Source organism: Planococcus citri, chromosome 2 (assembly GCF_950023065.1).
Source record: "Planococcus citri chromosome 2, ihPlaCitr1.1, whole genome shotgun sequence".
NCBI classification, from domain to species: domain Eukaryota; kingdom Metazoa; phylum Arthropoda; class Insecta; order Hemiptera; family Pseudococcidae; genus Planococcus; species Planococcus citri.
The window spans coordinates 52,482,740-52,503,633 of record NC_088678.1 but is presented as its reverse complement, the minus strand read 5'-3'; the positions used below and the strand labels follow the sequence as shown (position 1 = coordinate 52,503,633).

The 20,894-nt window shown below is 34.3% G+C and overlaps 1 protein-coding gene across 1 annotated transcript in view; it reads right to left on the bottom strand.

The window, feature by feature from the left end:
- Positions 1–20,894, bottom strand: part of LOC135836416 (probable G-protein coupled receptor CG31760) — a 135,414-nt gene that overhangs the window by 13,678 nt on the left and 100,842 nt on the right. The window contains exons 4-7 of the mRNA XM_065351238.1: positions 14,177–14,300; positions 6,338–6,481; positions 5,669–5,869; positions 706–774 (exon numbers count right to left, since the gene is read on the bottom strand). Of these exons, the coding sequence (XP_065207310.1) occupies positions 706–774; positions 5,669–5,869; positions 6,338–6,481; positions 14,177–14,300 (538 nt within the window). The remainder of the gene's footprint in view (positions 1–705; positions 775–5,668; positions 5,870–6,337; positions 6,482–14,176; positions 14,301–20,894) is intronic.

Here is a 20,894-nt window from a genome sequence, read left to right as displayed (position 1 = left end):
TGAATGCTTCAAACAAAATGTAATGAGCATTTGTGAAAAATTTTGAGTCCTGCATCTAGTCATGATTTTCAGGATTTAAGAAAAAGTTTCATTGCACTCATAGATTGCTCAGCCAATTGATTCCTTTCAACAATAAAAATTCCAATCAGATTCGATCTCTAGATTATTTTTTGGCAGTTGATTGCAGACTTTCTAAAATTTTGCCTTTCGGAGTTATTTTTCTTCGCGTTTCATTGAGAAAATTACAATTAGAATTAACCCAAGTCAATACCCCATCTTTCGAAAGAGGGGAGGGAAAGAAAATTATGATTCTAAAATGACGTGTGGATACGTGTTGTTAATACATACATCACGTTAAAGCGAGAAAACCATCTTTTCAACACTCTGTTCAGTGGTTTAAACGTGTCAAAATATGCTACACAGTGCTTTTTAATAAAGCCGTAGATATTCTTTTCATGTTTATTTAGCATATTGCGGTACAAGGTAATATAGGCTATATGTAAAGCGATTCATGCACATCATGAAGTTGGCATACCCGTACTGTTTTCTAAACAACAAATTTGAATTATTTTGCATGTTAAGCGAAGTAGAGAGATGAAATATCTCAGACCATATCTTTACGTATAGGTAGTTAATACGATTATTCTTACCAATTTTTCTAAGACTATTGTGCAACTAAATTAGAAAAATGAAATTTAGTCTTACCGTGCAATATACGAAAAATGCTCCCAATGCGATAACTCTTAATAATACTGGACTAGCTGCTCGAACGACCTGAAAAGATTAATCAGTAGTGTAGGAAACTTTCATCTTGAAACTTTCATATTTTTGATTATAAATTAGAAAAACAGTACTGCAGTATAATACGAGTAGATATAACAAGTGAACATCTAGTTATATAGAATTTACATAACAAAGTTACACTGAATCGTACGACTCGAACAATGAAATAAATTACTGAAACCATCTGAAACTAAACCTATATATTTTATACCCTCGATACTTGAATTGAAAAACATGACTCAGTGATTAACTATATAAAAGTTTTTTCCAATTCGGTCGTATATCTGTTGGTTACAAAAAAGAGAATCTATTTCATCAAATACTTTCAGATATCGTACCCGTAGGTAGGTACCTAACCTATGAAAAGCTAAATTTCCTATGAGACAAATCAAAAAGTTTAGTCAACTTTGTGTGCATTCCCTTGTACTCGTCAACACGTGTATCATATAAGGACGGATTAGTTCCTAACTTGATAACCTTTAAACTACATTAACGCGTGCAAATCTATTAAACGTAGAAACGTATGTAGGAGTACCTACTATCTATACGTAAGAAGATAAAACCTATAATGAGCGATCATCTACCTATCTACAACAGAGAAATTCATCAAAATAACGAGCAATACCTATTCAATTCACATACGCGAGTACGAACTGCTGAACAATGATTCTTGTTCCAAAGGGTACGATATACATAGTAGAAAAGACTGGAAAACACTCCACAAATAACCTAAAATATATGTATTTATTCTAAGTATATGTCATCGGTATTGAATTCTAGTCTTTTATATTCTTTTGGCGTGATGTTTGTGTGATACAAAGTATCTATATGTTAGTATACGAATGAAAGGTAAGTTAACGTTTCCGCCAACCGAAATTTCTCATTGCAATAATATCTGTTTTCTTCGAGAGCTTGTATGTATGTATGTATGTTTTTTAAAACGCGTCCACGTATTTTTCCATTGACTTTTTTCACATTTTTAGATGAATTGTTTGTACAGACGATTCCACGAGAAAGCAAATATGTTCAGGTATTGTGAAACCGTAATACCTACATGTAGTACTACGAACGCGACAATAATTTACATTACTTAAGTATCTCTACTCGTACTTGTATCATGTATGTATCCACCTATCTACCCGTAGATAGATTAGTATTCATTTTTAATAGTTCACGAGAATCCATCTAACGTAAGAACCATTATTTCCAACTTATACAAAATAAGTAGGTGGGTACTACTTTTCAAACCCTGGAATATAAAATACCAGTCCCTTCTCCCACTACCGCCACCTGCAGGGTTATCATCAAAACGAAATTATTAAAAAATCGAGCGAAATCAGAACACCACCCTTCGTTTTTGGTATAAATTCGTAAGAAATGAGCCATTGAAAATGATTTGTGTATTTGCGGCAAACTGGGTATGCAATTCTATTAACATCTTCCAAATACTTACGTGAACAATGCAGATTTGAAGGAAAAACAACGTACCTACTATGACGTTGACTGAGTTCGGTTCTGTCCAAAAGTATCAATTTTTATGTTAGTTTCAAATATCGTACTTTGAGGGGGACATTCCTCCTCGGACCTCACAAATACAATATCGGGATGAGTTATAAAAATACATTATGTTTGTCGGAATCATCAAACTTTTGACTGAAGAAGTATTTTGGAAAAAGTTGTGATCAGTTCCTTAATACGAGTACTTACTTAATTATGCGAGACTTGAAAAAAAAAAATGGAAAAAAATTTGGTCCGTTTCCAACATTTAAGTAGAATATTGATCTATGTTTCCAAAAATGTACTTTTAAATTTTCGTAAATTACAATCAACTTCTCGTGAATTTACTGGTCATTTTTTGTAAATAGGTAGCCCTGCATGTGTCCCCCCCCCCCCCGTAAATGACTGATATGTAGGTAGTAGATGGGTAATTTTTTCTGGTTATTTACCGATAATTTGTGGTTAATATTACTAGTAATCTTTGGCATTTACCAGTATTTAGTGATTTAAAAGGAAGGGGGAGGGGTTTGCGATATTATTACTATCGATTTTTTTCACTATTTTAAAAAACATTTCAATTTTTTTAGTTCAAAATTTTAGATCTTTTAGCCCAAATCTTATCATAACTTGAGAGAAAATTTTTAGAATTTAAAATTTCCAAAATAAGGGAACAATAAGTGAGAAATTCAAAATTTTTTAATTTAAAATATGAAAAAACAAGCTACCTATTTTCCCAAAAATACCTTAATATTTTTCAGAAAGGGGAGTCCCCAAATTTTTGTTCCATGATTGAAAAATAGTAAAAAAGACGGTATCACGACTTTTCCTCTAACACATTTTCTCTGAAACAATTTTTTCTATTAGAAAATTTATCTAACGTCAATTTCTCTAAAACACATATTTTCTACTAAAAATTTTGCCAACATTATTTTTTCTCTAAAACACATTTCAAAGTATGAAAATTTACCATGTTTGTGTCTGAATTTTTCCAAATTAATATAATTTCTTTTTTCAAGAAAAACCCCTCCTTGGTCTCTCGCAGAGGTTTCCAAAATTGGAAAAAATAAAATAACAGACAACCCTTTTGAAATCCAAAATATCAATCTGATGAATCAAACCAAAAACCTTCTCTGCGGGTGTGTATGTGTAACAATCCCACACCCAAACTCCCTCCCCCCAAAAAAAGACAAAAACAAAATAAACGTAGGTAAGGCACTTGAAAATATAAAATTCAGATTATTTTGTAAACTTTTTTTGAAAATTTTTCAGTTTTTGGTGAAAACATTTCTGAATACCATCCTTTCACATTTTCAATATACAGCCTCCTTCGACACCCTGCCCACAATGTAAAGATCCCCAAAGTTGAAAAACATGTTTAAAAAAATCAAAATTCCTCTTTGCTCTGCAATACAAAATTATATTATTGTAAATTTTGTCTTTTAGAAGAAATTGTGTCAGAGAAAATGCGTTAGAGAAAGCGACGCTAGGAAATTCATCATCAGTGAATACAATTTTCGTAAAAATGACATTAGAAAAATTTGTTATTAGAGAAAACGCGTTAGAGAAAACACCATAGAATTGCTTTTGTAGCTGACATCTTCGCAAATAAGTCTGATTCGAACTGAGGGCCTTGATCAGTGGTGATGGTCGCTGGTACTCCAAAGGTACCCACTTGCATGCTATTGCTTCTCCAACTGCTTCTGCGGTGATTTGGCTGAGAGCATGCCTCTGGCCACAGTGATGTACGTTCAATCACTGTCAGGAGGTATTCCTTACTGCGTGAAGGAGGCAAAGGGCTGACAATGTCCACATGTATGTGGTTAAAACGTGGCACCTTTTTAAAATCACCGAGTGGAGAACGAGTGTGTCGCAAAACTTTGGCTTCTTGACAGGGAACACATTGTTTTGCCCACTGCTGGCAGTTGAGAGAAGGGAAGAGGAGGGAAGGGAAGTGAAGGGAAGGGAAGTGAAGTGAAGTGAAGGGAAGTGAAGGGAAGGGAAGGGAAGGGAAGGGAAGGGAAGGGAAGGGAAGGGAAGGGAAGGGAAGGGAAGGGAAGGGAAGGGAGGGGTTCAATATCATTTTTTCACTAAGTACTTCAAAAAGCATTTCGATTTTTTTTTCAATTCTAAATTTTCAGAAGTTCAGATCCCCCTCCCAAATTTAGTATAAAGTCGATCAACTTTTTTTTTAATATAGGAGAAAAGTTTAGGTAGGAGGTGGAATTGTAGCTAGGTACCTAATAATTTTCATAGACTAAGAGTATTTTTATAATAAGTAGAGGAGAAGGTACAATTATGGACCCAGGTACAAATATGGACCCCCCATGGTTTAGTGTACATCCACTAGCGCTACGGTCATTCTGGGTACTAAAAAATATACTAGTAGTGTAGTATGGATGATCCAAGTACTTATTTTGGATCCATGCAAACTTGGGTGTCTCTCATCAGCAATTGTTTTTGTTTGCGCATTATTTTCTTCACAATGGAAAATTTTACAAGTTTTTCATTTGGTAATTCATCAACTTCAAATAAAGTTTGGAAAAAAAATTATTAGCGAAGTAAGTAGCTTACAATGTGTACTTTCAAAATATACTTTCATATTTGTCTTTACATTAACTGATTTTCATAATTTTTTTCATTTTTCTTAAACTGCGCCGATTTTTTTCATGGGTATAAATATGGACCCCTAAATTTTTTTACCTAATTTTGATTCAATATTTTTTAGAATGTCGAGAAAAGTGTTATTAGCAAAGAAGACAAGTCCAAAATGTCGAAAATGGAACCATGATTTTTCATTTTTCATAAACTTGGCCAATTTTTTGCATGGGTATAAATATGGACCCCTAAATTTTTTTCATCTAATTTTGATTCAATGGTTTTTAGAATATCGAGAAAAGTGTTATTAATAAAGAAGACAAGTCCAAAGCATCGAAAAACATCTTCAAATAAATTTTTGTTCAATTTTCTGAAATTTTTATTCATTTTTGGAGGGGGTCCATATTTGTACCCGAGTCCATATTTGTACCATTTTATGTCACTTTTCTAAATTTCAAATTTCTCCGTGAGTTTTCAACAAAAAAAAATTTTTTTTTTACACAATATACTAGAGTCTTTGGCCTTTCGAATGGTATATTCGAAAAAAAAAATTGATGATTTTTTCTACCCTTTAAAGCCAAAAAGCTAGAGGGGGTCCATATTTGTACCTTCTCCTCTATTAGATATGGTAGGTAGTAGGTACCTAGATACAAAGTCTATTTGTGTCCTATTTTTGAAGTGTATCAAGCTACCTACGAGTATTTTCAGAATAAATTTAAAAGTTTTACAATCTAGCATCTAATATCGTATGCCTACGTATAAATAATTGATAAATCAATGTTGCTTTGCTTACCTTCACGTTACGATACCTCCACGTGAAGAACTCGACGATTAGTAAACACAAAATGATTAAACAGGATAATATGAGAATGGTTGTTCGCAGAACCCAATTTAAAGCTAATACACAAGGCCTCGAATCGACACATGATTCGCATCCTTCGGCACAAGGCAAACATTCAAACGATCCCGAGACATTGTAAATACTTTCTTCTCCCTATCAAAGGAAAAAAAACAGAAATAAAAAAAAGTTTGCAAGCTTCCAACACAATTATTAACCGCCTACGCGAGACATTATCTTCTAAAATGACAATGCACAATCACTATCATCATCATCATCATCATCATCTCATTACGTGCAAAAATTATTCCATTTTCGAACAAAATATCCTCCGTTTCGAAAATTATAAACCCAACTTCCAATTAGAATTACATTTTGGTATTTTAAATATCAACTCACCAGCTCGTTTTAAATTTTAATTATCGGCATCGTTTTTAATAGTATAAAGCTTCGTTAATGAGATAGAAGCGCTTACGCTGTCATTTAAGAAGAGTAGAAAGTGGTTTATTATATAAGGTTAAATATTTTTTGCTCCAGTCTCGAAGCCTTTATTGCTATACAGAGATGACAAGAAGCTATTCGATGAAGCCAATTAAAATACACGCTAGGGAAACTTAAACTTACCAACATGAGTTTTTCATATTCTTCTTCGATTATCGTACCGTCGAAATAGTCGTGATCTGCGCTTTTGTTTAGAAAATAGAAACCCTTCTGACAAACGCATTTGTAACTGCCACGTCGAAATCCGAGTCCTTTAATTGAAACGCACTGTAAAATAACATATTGTAAGAGTTTACTTATTATTTAACCGTGCTTCGTAGGAATGTTGGTGTTGCCTTTACAAATGCAAGCTCTCATTCTAAAGAATACCATAGACTGTGCTTTCAGGGTAGGGTAGACTATACATTTTGAGGTGGACATGATTAAATTCGTGCCTTATTGACGTCCCTTTTGAGTACATTATGTCAAAATGGAAACCCACGCTTTTTTGATCACGAGCCTACCATTTATAAGCTGGTTTATTTTTTCGTAAGTATATGTGTTTTTAAAATTATAGGTACCTACTTATATGTACATGTGGTTATACACATATGTAGTCTATTAGTCTTGACGAAGCACAAAATAAATAAATTCCTATAGAAGCTATTTTTTTTCTTAAAAAAAAAATGCATATTCATATTTCTTTCTCAAACTTTCTTATAAAAGTTTTCTAGTTTGATTTTTTGAAATGAACTAACACAAATATAATTCAATAAATTATTCTAATTTTTATTAAGAATGCAAAAATATAAATAGGTAGGTAGGTAGGTAAGTAAAGATAGATGGATACCTAATTTGGGTTTACATCGCACCTCACCCTTGAAAATCTGATTAATGAGATACCTAAATATTTTCCAAACAATTTAAATACGCAGCCAAGTACAAAATTTGAGAACATTCAAGCGATGTTGATAGAGGGACTATCATTGCAAATATAATTTTCGAGGTCGAGTTCGTTGTTAACTCGATTAAATCATAACAACGGAATAGTCATTGAAGGAGAGAGATCACATGAAATATTTTGGATTGTTTGAAAGTTGGTTACAGAATAGACATCACTGGGCCTAAATTATATCCAAAAGTTGGCCAGACGATTACTTTGATTACAATCGCATTAAAATGACATTAAACGGAGGAAGTTCGCTAAAGATAGAAATATCTTTGGTAGAAAAATTAAGAGGCATAATTTCTGCGCAAGAAAGCAACGGTCTACACAATAATTAGGTATGTCCTTCTTGTCGAAATTTTGAATTTCCATTCAATTATATTCAACTGACATCGTATACTTCAGAGGATATACATACTTGACTTTTACAGTATTCCGCAACAAAAATTAACTACTTAGCTTCCCAGTTTCTAAAAAAAGTGAATTGAGCGGACATCGTTTTTATATAAATTAACGATTTGATTTTTAATTCCTCTTATAAGCACTTGAGAAATGTACTTTCATAATCTAATTTGGGCCACGAATTCGCGATATCAAGTATTTTGTAGCGTTTGCTGGATTACAAATTATATCTCAATTAAGTAAATGATTAAGATTAATTCAGCAAATGCGTCAATATAATCTGCTTAGTTTCAAAGTGTAAGTATTTTACATGAGTCCTTGGCCATAGCACTTTGTAGCAGTGACATTTATAATGTTTAATCACTCAAGGAACACTCTTCTGGGAATACTAACCTAACGACCGCTCATGCACTTACCTACCTATCGTCTTCGAGATTATATGAAAACCATTTAGATGAAAGTACCGTCCAATTCTCCAGAACTTTCGATAAGGATGAAATTTTAACCGCTAAATCACTCGATAAATTCTAACTACCTTTTACGAAACTGTGATTATAATATTACGAAAAAATGTTTCAATAAAAATTGAGAAAAAAGAAATAAAAACTACTTATACATTTTTTTTGGTTATTATGTGAGACAAGGTTGACTATAAATAGGTACCTGCTTGTTAAGCTTTCCTACAGAACTTCGGATAAAGTTTACTTCTGTAGTTCACAGGTACAACATTGTATTACAATTGTGCTGGGTTGGAAAAAATAAGTCCTATTCCAACAATCCTATATATCCAAGCTATCTCCCTTGTGGTACAGGGAACGCAATACAGTACCTAACTAATTTTGTAAAAGCCTGAAAGATGCAATGCTTTGAAAAGCATCGTTCAATAAAGAAATAGGTGCTTAACGTAAAATTGTTTAAAAAAAGCGAGTGTAGAATTCGAAATGATTCGTGAAAATAAAAAGGAACTTGGAAACTTGGTTTAAAAACATAGGAACGCTTAATGTACGAGTACCTAATGATTATTTCTTGAACGTGGAGCTACGGTTTGAAAATTTGCAAAAATGTAATGATAGTACATATTATTTTCTTAAACTGGAGATTTTCAGTGAGCGGGAAACTAAGAAATTTAGACATTTTTAGAGAAAAATTGCACATTGCATAGCGAAAAAAATCAAGAGTGTGAGTACTAAATTTTTCAGCTCTAAACTAAAAAAGATAATAGTGAAATTTATGGCAGAATAAACGCATCCAGATTGGCTACTTTGACTTCGAGATGAATTTTGAGAAAAGTTGAGGAGAAAACAGTAAACCTTTTTACACCTCAAAAATCTTTTAAAAAAAGGTGCGAATTTTTGATTTTTTTAAAATTTCCCACTTGACACCTGGGTTATTCCACGTCAATTCGACCAAGAAGTGGTAACGAGGGGGAGGGGTTCTCCATCAAAAACAGGTGATTCACTCGCCTTGACAAATTATTCATAATCGAGCTTTCAAGGACCAAAATATGACGCAATCCTCTTCGAGAAAAATTCTTGATCGAAACCTAGCTCAATGAAGCACTTAGGTACAATTTCTACAGATCAATGTAGGTACGTACAATATTGATTACATTACTGCATTTGTTTTTCATTTGCAAAATAAATTAGTACCTAACTTATGTTCAACTACCACGTAGGTAACTTAACATCACCACACGTATCTGGAGACGATTTTAGTCAGTCTTTTGACCTCATATATTTGCACGCGCCTTCAGAACACCTACCTACCTATTTGGAAAATACGCCAACGTATACCTACCTTTTGCAGATTACTTGTAAATTTTTGGTTAAAACGCCACATAATTTGGAAAAATTCCCAAGTGAAATAGACACATCAACATTAGGTATAGCGATTGCATCATTTAAAGTTTAAATAGTTTATTATAAGATACAAAATCCGTTTCGAGTCTCGTTCTTGAAGTATACTCGATGGGGAATTTGAGATCCATTGCAACATGACATAATTTTATAGGAGAACAGCTTCAGAATTTTGATTTGCTGGAGCAGCTCAACGTTTACATTTTATCCGTAAACTACGACAATTTCATTAAAATCAACTTCACGCTGGATGTTACGAACGGACATGTCGAATTCAGTTCAAAGGTCGAATTATTCCCGTAGAGAGTTTACTAGTGTGTATGGCATGTACGAGTATATTCAGAGTCGATATGATAGTGATGTTATTAATTACGTCTAGCACCTAAAATACAGACTTTCGTCGAGAAAGTATCATTCAACGAGCATACAGAGTAAGTAGAAATATGTACAACACTTTGTATGCTTCAAGTTGTAATTAGTTGGTGAGGTAGGTGGTAGGTAAGGTACATATACTTCATAGATATGACATCATAAGTGTAGAGAACTGCATTTGCCAAAACGACAAAGTACATGGAACAACACAATTGTAACAGTGTACCTACTTATTTTTTATGTTCATTATTGTTGTACTAGATAGGTACCTTAATGGATGATTAGTTACGAGAAAAAGTTGAATTTTACAGCTGTGTTTCGTTTATATCCCATTGATGTACTCGTAAATGTACGTAAGCTTAATTCTTCTCATAAGAACGAACCGTTCGTTTCCAACATCAATTATTAAACTTCGTTTCAATATTACTGGCGAGCACTGAGTAGTAAATAGGTATACTTAATGACGAAGTATGTATGTACCTTCATCAAGCAAGACCTAATGTACCGATAATAAACCTAAAACGAAGAAATCTGCATCAGCAGATTAGTACTGTAGGTACAGACAGTACAGACTATGGAACAAATTTAAACATGCATAAGTAAGTAAATTTGCAACATCCTGTGTGCTTCACAACGAACAACTATTTGAGGACAATTTTCAGTAGGCAATTACGTCCTATTCTCTTCTCTTTTATGCATCTTTAACCATCTGTATCTAATAAGAAATTTACTAGATAGGTAGTTATGTAAAACAAAGCTAGGTATCTAAATCTTTATACTTCGGTACGTGTTTCGAATGAAATGTTTCTTTTCTTTTTTTTATTTAAAAAAAAGACGGAAATTTAATCGTATTCATGCTGTAATAATCATAAATCCGAAAAAATTTAGTTTTTTCGAATTGAAATGCGAATAAATTTATTTCAAGTGCAAGCCACGCACATTATTATTTCTTTATCTTTTGTTTGCCAACGAATAACCGAAAACACCATGTACGAATTTTGGGGATTTCAGTTCGTTTCATTTTAATATTTTAGATTTTATATTACGACAGATTAGGTTTAAGTATTTGTTTTTTTCTTATCTTCGCCAAAGCTTATCCTGCTTCCTTTGTATGTATTACGTGCCGGTGAATTTTTTACTAGCCGAAAACAGATAAAAAGAAAGTGAAAATTTGAAATTTCAAACAAGTGGGTATTAAACGCGAGAAATTTATAGGGAGTAAAAAAATAGACGAAATGTTTTCAAGTTGAATTTTCAAGGCTAGCAGCTGTGCTAACATCTCTCAGCAGTTGATGACCCTGATTTCTAGGAATATTTTCGGAATAGGTAGAAGGAGACCCAATGTTTAAAAATATTTTTATTCATCCATTCATTTTGAGAAGGGTTGACTGCAATAAAAATTGGTGAGTTGATGACAAACCAGAAAGAAATTATGTATTAGAGCAGCTTAGAAGTAAAAACGAACTGACTTTCATGTTATTGAGATAATCTGTTTTAGTATTTCGCCATTTGGAGCTATCGAGTTGTGGATTATTCTTGACCTATTCAACAAGGTTATCCCTGGATAGATACCTCGAGTACACTTTTTGACCAACATTTCCCAGTTATTATTAAAAATACGCTGCATGACTATGAGAAATCAGATAGACAGGTCAATGACCTTGAGATTCTAATCAGGCACTCAGATAACCTTGAGAGGCCATACCTGGGCGGGCAGACGTCCATGAAAGGCTACACAGGTAGGTCAGTGATCTTCAGAGTTCAGACACACGGGTCAATGACCTAAAGAGGTTAGACAGGCAACCAATTGGACAGCCAGACAGGCCCTCAGACTATTCCAAGAAGCCAGACAGCTAGTCAGAAAACCTCAAGAGACTAGACAGGTAGGTCAATGACCTTAAGATATTACGAAGAAATACAAACGACCTTGAGGAGGCTAGACAGACAGGTCAATGACCTTAGGAAGCCAGCTAGGCAGACAGATGGACAACCTTGAGAGGCCTGTCAGCTAGGTCAACGACCTCAAATGACCAGATAGCAACACAGATGTCCTTGAGAGGGCAGGAAGACAGGTTATTGACCTTAAGATACCAGGCAGAAATACAAATGACCTTAAGAGGCCAGACAGACAGGTTAATGACCTTAAGAAGCCAGATTAGGCAGACAGATAGACAACTTTGAGAGATTAGCCAGATGGATCAATGACCTCAAGTGGCCACGTAGCAATAGATGTCCATGAGAGGGCAGGAAGACAGGTTAATGACATTAAGATACCAGGCAGAAATACAAACGTCCTTGAGAGGCCAGGCAGACAGGTCAATGACCTTAAGAAGCCAGCCAGATAGATAGATAGATAGATAGATAGATAGATAGATAGATAGATAGATAGACCGGACAGACCGGACAGACCGGACAGACCGGACAGACCGGACAGACCGGACAGACCGGACAGACCGGACAGACCGGACAGACCGGATAGACCGGACAGACCGGACAGACCGGACAGACCGGACAGACCGGACAGACCGGACAGACCGGACAGACCGGACAGACCGGACAGGACAGACAGGACCGGACAGGACAGACAGGACCGGACAGGACAGACAGGACCGGACAGGACAGACCGGACAGACCGGACAGACCGGACAGACCAGAAATATAACCAAGTTTGGTGTTTTAGATATCTAATAAATACCATTCTATTCTCGTTGAATAAATAATTAGAAACTTCGCGATGAACCAATATTCCCAAAGATTTCATCCTTTATTTTCCAACTTAGGCTGTAGATGATTTCGAAGGTTGGATTATTTTCAATGGATACATAATTTTTGCGAGTTCATTTGTCAATCAACTTATGAATAAATTTTCATCGTAAAAAAGTTATAAACAGACCAGTGTTCTTTCTCCTTCTACATACATAATACCAACAATCAACACCATTCCGTGAAAAACAATACCGCGTGTTTACAACATTGCATACACACACACTTACAGACGACAAAATTAATGTAATTTTCAAACCAAAAGTGGCTGACAATTTTACCTTAGAGGAAATCTCACTTCGACAAAAAAATAAAGGAAACCGAATGACGACTATACGTTCATTGTGCTAACGAGACAATGATGAATACACGTTTACATTCAAAAAGAATGTAACAAATGTTAGATACATTAAAAACGTACTCGAAAAACTCGCACCCCGTCGTTTTATTTGCAAAACTTCTTGTTCGTTGAAACATTTTAGAAGAGTAATAACCGGCTAAGTAATAATTTTTTTAGCGTCAATTCATCTTCGAAAAACTATGCGAAAGTGCTTTTTTTTTATTAAATCATTTTGTTTTAGGTAGGTACTCTTCTTTATTGAAATGGTTGCCTAATTCGTAAATAAAACATTTTATCCAACTTCACCACGTGAGTGTTTATATTACCTATTTTTTATATTTTTACGAATATGAATGAAAATGTTGATTTATATACGAGCAAGAAAATATTATTCAACATTATATTTTATACAATCTTTCACTTGAAAAAAATTACAGTAATGGTCGAGAAATTGTCAAAATATTGTTTCTGTTTCCCAATGTGGCAATGTATCATGCGTTGTTTTTTTTTCAAGGTAAAAAAGAAATACTTTCAAATTTATGGGTAGAACAAATCACCACAGATACCTACCCACCTACTTATCTATGTACCTATCTAGCACCAGCAGTTCGTTCTAATAAATTAAATACATAGTATTTTATCATTCACTCAAACAAAACCCTGTCAAACGCAAGAATTTTAATTACTCGTACATCAACAGATGAAGCATTCCTCATTGATTTCGTGCTGTCATTATAACAATTGAACGCACGTAGATTTTAAAGAAAAAAAGAGAACTGATACGATTTTAAAGAGTAAAAATTATCTTTTGATGCTGGTATTCGTGTCGAGGTTTTTTTTTCGTATCATCAGAACGAGTTTAAATTGAAAATGCGAAAAATATACTCGCACTGTAGAATCTACATATTCAATATCCACGTGGATGGAAATATCTTTGGGTAAGTAGATGTACATGGGCCTAATAATGGTACAATTTACTCATGAGCCAGAAAAATCCATGATTTCCATTTCAGACTGCACTCGTACACATCTAATTTCTTTTTTATTATTATTTCATGTGCTATAAACCGGATTTTCCTAAATAAAATTCTCAAAATTTCTAAAAAAAATTGATCAAAAATGAAAAAAAAAAAAACTGAAATGAAGCACGGATATCAATTACACTTGCCAGAAAGTAACCTTTTAAAGAAAGTATGAACTGCAAGGTTGATGTTTTGAATAGGTACTTTGAAGTGAGAGTTTCGTGAATATGTATATCTAATCTAAGGATAGAAATATTAAAATATGTATATTATTCAACTTACAAAAGTTGTAGCTTTCTTGCATTTATCCGAAGCGGCAAAAATATTCAAATTTTTTTCTCCTTCAGGCAACGGACATTGATCAATATCTACTCTTCTTAAATCAATATCGATTCCACTTGTTCCTCTGAAAATAATAATGATAAAAGTAGATATAAATGTATAAGAAACTGCATACTTATCTATTTTATTTTAAAGAACCTTACAAGTGTAAAATTGTGAGATTTATACTCTCAACGTTGACAAAACTCACCCAAAAAGTTAGTTTTGATATGAAACTCCCTTTAAAAAATTTATAAGCACCCCCCCCCTGTCGCGAACGTCGCGAAATACGCAAATTGTTGGCCACTTGGCAATCTTTGTTTTGGTTCGATTCTTGAGTTTGTATTTTTTGTTATCTTGTCAGTTGATAAATAAAACTTGCAACGAACGTTTCAATAATGGTAACCCAAGCTCGTTACTTATTATTATGGTAGCAGAATCGTATGTATTTATTTTGTAATTCGCGAAACGTAAATGTTACTTGTTAACAAGTTACTAATTTTTTTGATTTTCGTTATTATGACGGAGGAAAAAGTGAAAATATTGACGTCTCGTAAAGCTAGACTTCGCGGAGCTTTGACTCGAATGTTAAATTATGTTAACAATTTAAATGAAAATAATACTGACGAGTCTGAACTGAAGGTAAAGTTAGGTCTCACTGAAGACTACTATAAAAACTATAACAATTTAATTAACGAATTTGATGAGGTAGAAGTAAACATTGACGAATTTATTGAAAAGTTCGAAGATGATTATGTTCTAATTAAAATAACGATTGAAAAGTTTCTTTCTAAAACGAAAAAAGTTGAGCGTCAAGTCTCTAGTATTTCTAATAACTCCGAATCTGGTTCTAGGTCGATTAAAATTCCAAAACTGGATATTAAAAAGTATGATGGTAATATGCTAAATTTTAAAGAATTTTGGTCTTCGTTTGCTTCTATTCACGAATCTGATTTAAAACCTGAAGATAAATTTAAACATTTAAAAAATTTGTTAATTGGAGAAGCTGAAAACGATTTAAAAGGTATTCCTATAAGCGAAGATAATTACGAGATCGCGTGTAATAAATTAAAAGAAAAATACGGAAATGAAAAACGAACTATTCAGTTGATTTATAATACGATAAATAATTTACCTAAATCAAATAATTGGACTGGTAATTTAAAGAAAACTTACGAGACTTTAGAAACGAATTTGAGGTGTCTTGAAGCGTTAAACGAAGAAATCGATAAAAATACAATTTTGTATTCTACAGTTATGAAAAAATTTCCTTTTGATTTTATAATACAAGCAAATATCGATTCTAAAGAAAGGTCTTTGAAAGTTTTACGCGAAAAAATTGGTAATTTAATCGAAAGAAGAGAAGACTATAATTTTAATAGTAATCCAAATGAAAACGGCTTCAATCCTAAAAATCAGCGTAATTTTAAAGATGATAAAACTAGAAATACTACTGAAAATTTATTAACTTATAATAATAAAGGTAAATCGAAAAAATGTTTCTATTGCGGTAAGAATCATTATTCAGACGAATGTGAGAATTTTAAAACTCAGGAGGAAAGGAAGAAAAAATTAATCGGTTCTTGTTTTGTTTGTATGAGTCCAGATCATGTAGTTAAAGATTGTCTTATAGATAAACCTTGCGTGTATTGTAAAAAACGGAAAAGTCATCATCGAAGTATCTGTTTCAAGCTTTTCCAAAAAGAAAAATCCGAACCTGTGAACGAATCCAAAACGACAACTGAAAATCTTTTGACGAAGGAAGAAGAGGGTAATCTACTTACAGCTACGGTGAACGTGAGTAATAATAAATTTACTGAAAGAGTAAATACAATATTAGACTGTGGTTCTCGTCGATCGTATATCACTAATCGTTTAGCGAATCAATTGAATTTGAAACCTCTGAGCTACGAGACGCTGAGAATTTCTACAATTTGTAACGAATTGCCGAAGGAAATCTCATCAAAGGTTGTAAGATTGGATGTAATTACCAAGGATAATGAACGTGTAAAAATTACAGCGAATACGATACCGAAAATTATTAATAAATTGAATATGCCAAATGTTGAGTTGAATTCTAGGTTTAAAAATTTCAAGCTCGCTGAATTCGATGAAAATTTGACGCCAGAATTATTGATTGGTAATGATTACATGTTCGATTTTATTATCATGGAGAAAGTAATGATCGATGAAAATACCTCGCTTTTGAATTCGAAGTTCGGATGGTTCAAGATAGGTCGAATGGAAAAACGACAAGAAACTGCGGTAATGTTTTCAGAAATACAAATGGTTGAAAAATTATGGGAATTGGATTCCATTGGTATTAAAGAACCTATTGAGAATACTGACGACGATATAGCGGTAAAAAATTTTTATGAAAATATTAAATATGTTGATAATAAATATTACGTTAGCTGGCCGTGGATAGAATATCCACCAAATCTCAAATCGAATTATGGATTGGCGTTAGGCTGTCTGAAATCTCAGATGAAAAAATTTTCCAAGAACGAAAACTTGCTTGTTGAATACGACAAAATCATGAAATCGCAAGAAGAAAAAGGAGTGATCGAAAAAGTAAATGAATCTATGGATAAAAAAGCAGAACTTGTTCACTACCTACCTCACCATGAAGTAATTACACCAGGTAAAAGTACGTCTTTACGCATTGTTTATAACGGTTCCGCTAAAATTACTCGAAATGATCGAAGTTTAAATGAATGTATGTATCGTGGTCGTGTATTACTTGAAGATATTTGCGGGTTATTAATTCGTTTTATGTTATGTCAGTATGCGATCGTCGCAGATATAGAAAAGGCATTTTTGCAGATCGGTTTAAATTTAAAAGATCGCGATTGTGTTCGTTTTGTATGGTTAAAAGATATTAAGAAACCATTTTCATTAGATAATTTAGTAATTTATCGTTTTACAGCGGTTATATTTGGAGTAATTTCGAGTCCTTCTCTACTGAGTTTGATAATTTATCACCATCTGAATAATTATGATTATGATTTCATTTTTATTTTGTTAAAAAGCTTCTACGTTGATAATATGGTTCTGAGTATTGATGATATTAACAAAAGTCTCGATTTGTATAATAAGACTAAAACAATTTTTTATGACGCTTCAATGAATTTAAGGAATTGGCAAACAAATTCTAAAGAATTACGAGAAAAAATTGATCCTAAAGATAGGGAATCTAAATCCGTTATTTCGGTTCTTGGTTTAATTTGGGATTCTGAAAAAGATGATCTTAAAATCAAAAATAAATTAAACGAAATGTCTTCAGTAATTACCAAACGTGAAGTTATCAGAGTCGTCGCTAGTATTTTCGATCCGTTAGGATTTTTAACGCCGGTATTATTATTAGCTAAGCTATTTATCAAACATCTTTGGATGATTAAAATCGATTGGGATGAGGAACTATGTAACAAAGAGAGAGATTAAACCCCCACCGGTAATATGGCTGTATGTGCTCAAAATTCAATATTTTATATCTCTAGCGGAAATATAGTTCAAAAATGTCGAAATTGTTATTTTTTCAAAAATTTCCCACATTTTTTTTTCATTAGGATTGGTAGGAGGGGGGGGGGGGGAGGTTGAAGTTACAAAAAAGCATAGGAAAAAAGTTCACGATGAGTCTTTCATTCTTTTTTTCCAAAGAATTTCTGTTTGAAAAATATTTGATCACTTTTTCGCAATTTTCAAATTTTTAAATTTTTATTTCAGGCCAATTTTGCTGCATTTAGCTTAAATACATTCTTCTATCAATTGTTGGTCTTTTTCAAATATTTTGATTCAAATATGATTGCATTACAACATTTTTCCAGCCGTTTTCACAAAAAGTTTTACGCAACCTATAACTCCAATTTTCTCAACTTTTTGTGATTTTGAATAGTTTTCGTACCGATTTTTAGCCAAATTTTTGTAAAAAATGATGGCTATTGCGGTAGGCCCAACTTTGGATAAAAAGGTCGGGGGTCAAAAATTTTGATAGTTCTCGACGTTTTGAGCTCAAACTAGACGATTCCCGGTGTGTCAGTTTTTATATATATAGATATAAATATAAATATTCTTGGGGGTAAACTCGTAACTTTTTTATAGATTAACCAGCAAACTCATAACGTTTTGACAAACTCGTAACCTTTTTAGGACGTGACTTTTCGATGAGGTGCCATATGAATCTACAAGGTGTGGGGAGTCTATTGGCAAAGTTTGAGCAGGGACGTGAGATTGCCGTTTATACACTTTCTCTTTTGACTCAATTTTCAAATGAGTGCATAGCTTAAGTATTATGTACAAGGACATGAGGAAAAGGTGTTTATTGCCAAGAATCATTTTTTACGTTTTTTACGTTCTTTTTGGTGATTTTGGTGGTTGAAGATGTCCTCTTTCACATGGCGTGGTCAAAAATCGTCTAAAATAAATTTTTGACTGCTCAATTTTAATTTAGAGTTGATTATACAGGTCCGAATTTTCGTGTTTTTCAGTCTAAACAGTGATTTTATGGGAAAAGTATGCATCCTAGGAAAAAAATGCAATGAAGGAAATTGTAGAGAGTAAAATTTTCTTTCTGCTTAGAGCTGGTTATTTTTCTGTGGGATGCTTTGTTAAAAAGCTATTTGCGAAAAACAGAGACGTATGGGACTTTTTAAAAAAAGCTTTTCTGAAAAATTGATGTTTCGGCAATGAGGTACCTCTCCACAGGTCACCCAAAAATCAAGTTAACGAATATAACGCGGCTTAACATCGAGTACTATCAGGCCTATGGGGTGACGCGTCGAGCGCATGCACAGCAACGAAGTTATAGGTGGGACGTGAGTTTGTATTTTATACAAAACGTTATGAGTTTACCTGTATGCGGCTATATTTATATACATAGATATTAAGTTTCACCGAAACTTGAATTTTTACATTTTATGACCTGGAACCTGTTCTAATTGATCAAATAAAGTCAAACTTGGGAAATGGGGTTCATTTAAGACCTAGAATTGACCCCCGAAGTTTCAAGGGTCAAAGTTGAAAATTACAGAAAGGTCATTTTTTTGGAGGGGCATAAAAAGGCCACAAATGAACGAAAAGGGTCCAAAATCATACCATAGGTCACTACCTCCATTGTAATCAACATATCCAAATTTCAGCTTCCTAGGTCATCCCCACTCCATTTTAGTTGGGAAAAACCACATTTTACCCCTATTTTTGACCCCCTCACCCCTAAAATTGAGCTAGGGGGTCCAAATTCTCAGCATACAATAAGAGGGTGCCCCTTGAATGCTTTTTGCAGGATTCAACCTTCCAACCCCATTTGACCCCTCTCCAGGGTCAAAAAAGTGAATTTTTGCGTGTTTTTTGACGTTTAGCCAGACCTACAGCCCCTCCAAATTGACCTAGAGGGTTCAAATTTTCACAGTACATTGGGAGGGTGTACCCGAAGTGCCTTTTGCAGGTTTGAACCTTCCAACCCCATTTGACTCCTCTCCAGGGTCAAAAAAGTGGATTTTTTCATCGATTTTACAGGTTTTTTGAAAATTTTGACCTTTAGCCAAGCCTACAGCCCCTCCAAATTGACCTAGAGGGTCCAAATTTTCACAGTACATTGGGAGGGTGTACCCGAAGTGCCTTTTGCAGGTTTGAACCTTCCAACCCCATTTGACTCCTCTCCAGGGTCAAAAAAGTGGATTTTTTCATCGATTTTACGTGTTTTTTGAAAATTTTGACCTTTAGCCAAGCCTACAGCCCCTCCAAATTGACCTAGAGGGTCCAAATTTTCACAGTACATTGGGAGGATGTATCGGAAGTGCCTTTTGCAGGTTTCAACCTTCCAACCTCATTTGACCCCTCTCCAGGATCAAAAAAGTGGATTTTTGCGTGTTTTTTGACGTTTAGCCAGACCTACAGCCCCTCCAAATTTACCTAGAGGGTCCAAATTTTCACAGTACATTGGGAGGGTGTACCCAAAGTGCCTTTTGCAGGTTTTAACTTTCCAACCCCATTTGACCTCTTCTCTAGGGTCAAAAAAGTGGTTTTTTTCATCGATTTTACGTGTTTTTTGAAAATTTTGACCTTTAGCCAAGCCTACAGCCCCTCCAAATTGACCTAGAGGGTCCAAATTTTCACAATACATTGGGAGGATGTATCGTAAGTGCCTTTTGCAGGTTTCAACCTTCCAACCCCATTTGACCTCTTTCTAGGGTCAAATGTGTTTTTTTGACATTTAGGAAAGCCTATAGCCCCTCCAAATTGACCTATGTAGATGGCTCAAATTTTCACAGTACAGTTGGAGGATGTACCCGAAGTGCCTTTTGCCAGTTTCAACCTTCCACCCCCGTTTGACCTGTTTCAGGGTCAAGACAGGTTTGTTACCACATTTTTTGAAGGAGGAAGATAGGAAGAAGAGAGAGTTGGGCGAAGCCCGAGGGGGGTGCAGGGGGACGGAGTCCCCCCGCGAATATAGGAAAGAAACAGCGGAAGGACAGAGTTGGGCGAAGCCCAAGGGGGGTGCAGGGGGGACAGAGTCCCCCCGCTAACATAAGAAAGAAATCGCGGAAGGAGTGATTTGGGCGAAGCCCATAGGGGGTGTAGGGGGGACAACGTCCCCCCAAACGCAGGCGAAGCACAGGAGCGAAGCGAGGGTGCGAGTAGTTCAAGCGAAGCGCAGAACACGAAAAAAAGACAGGAGCAG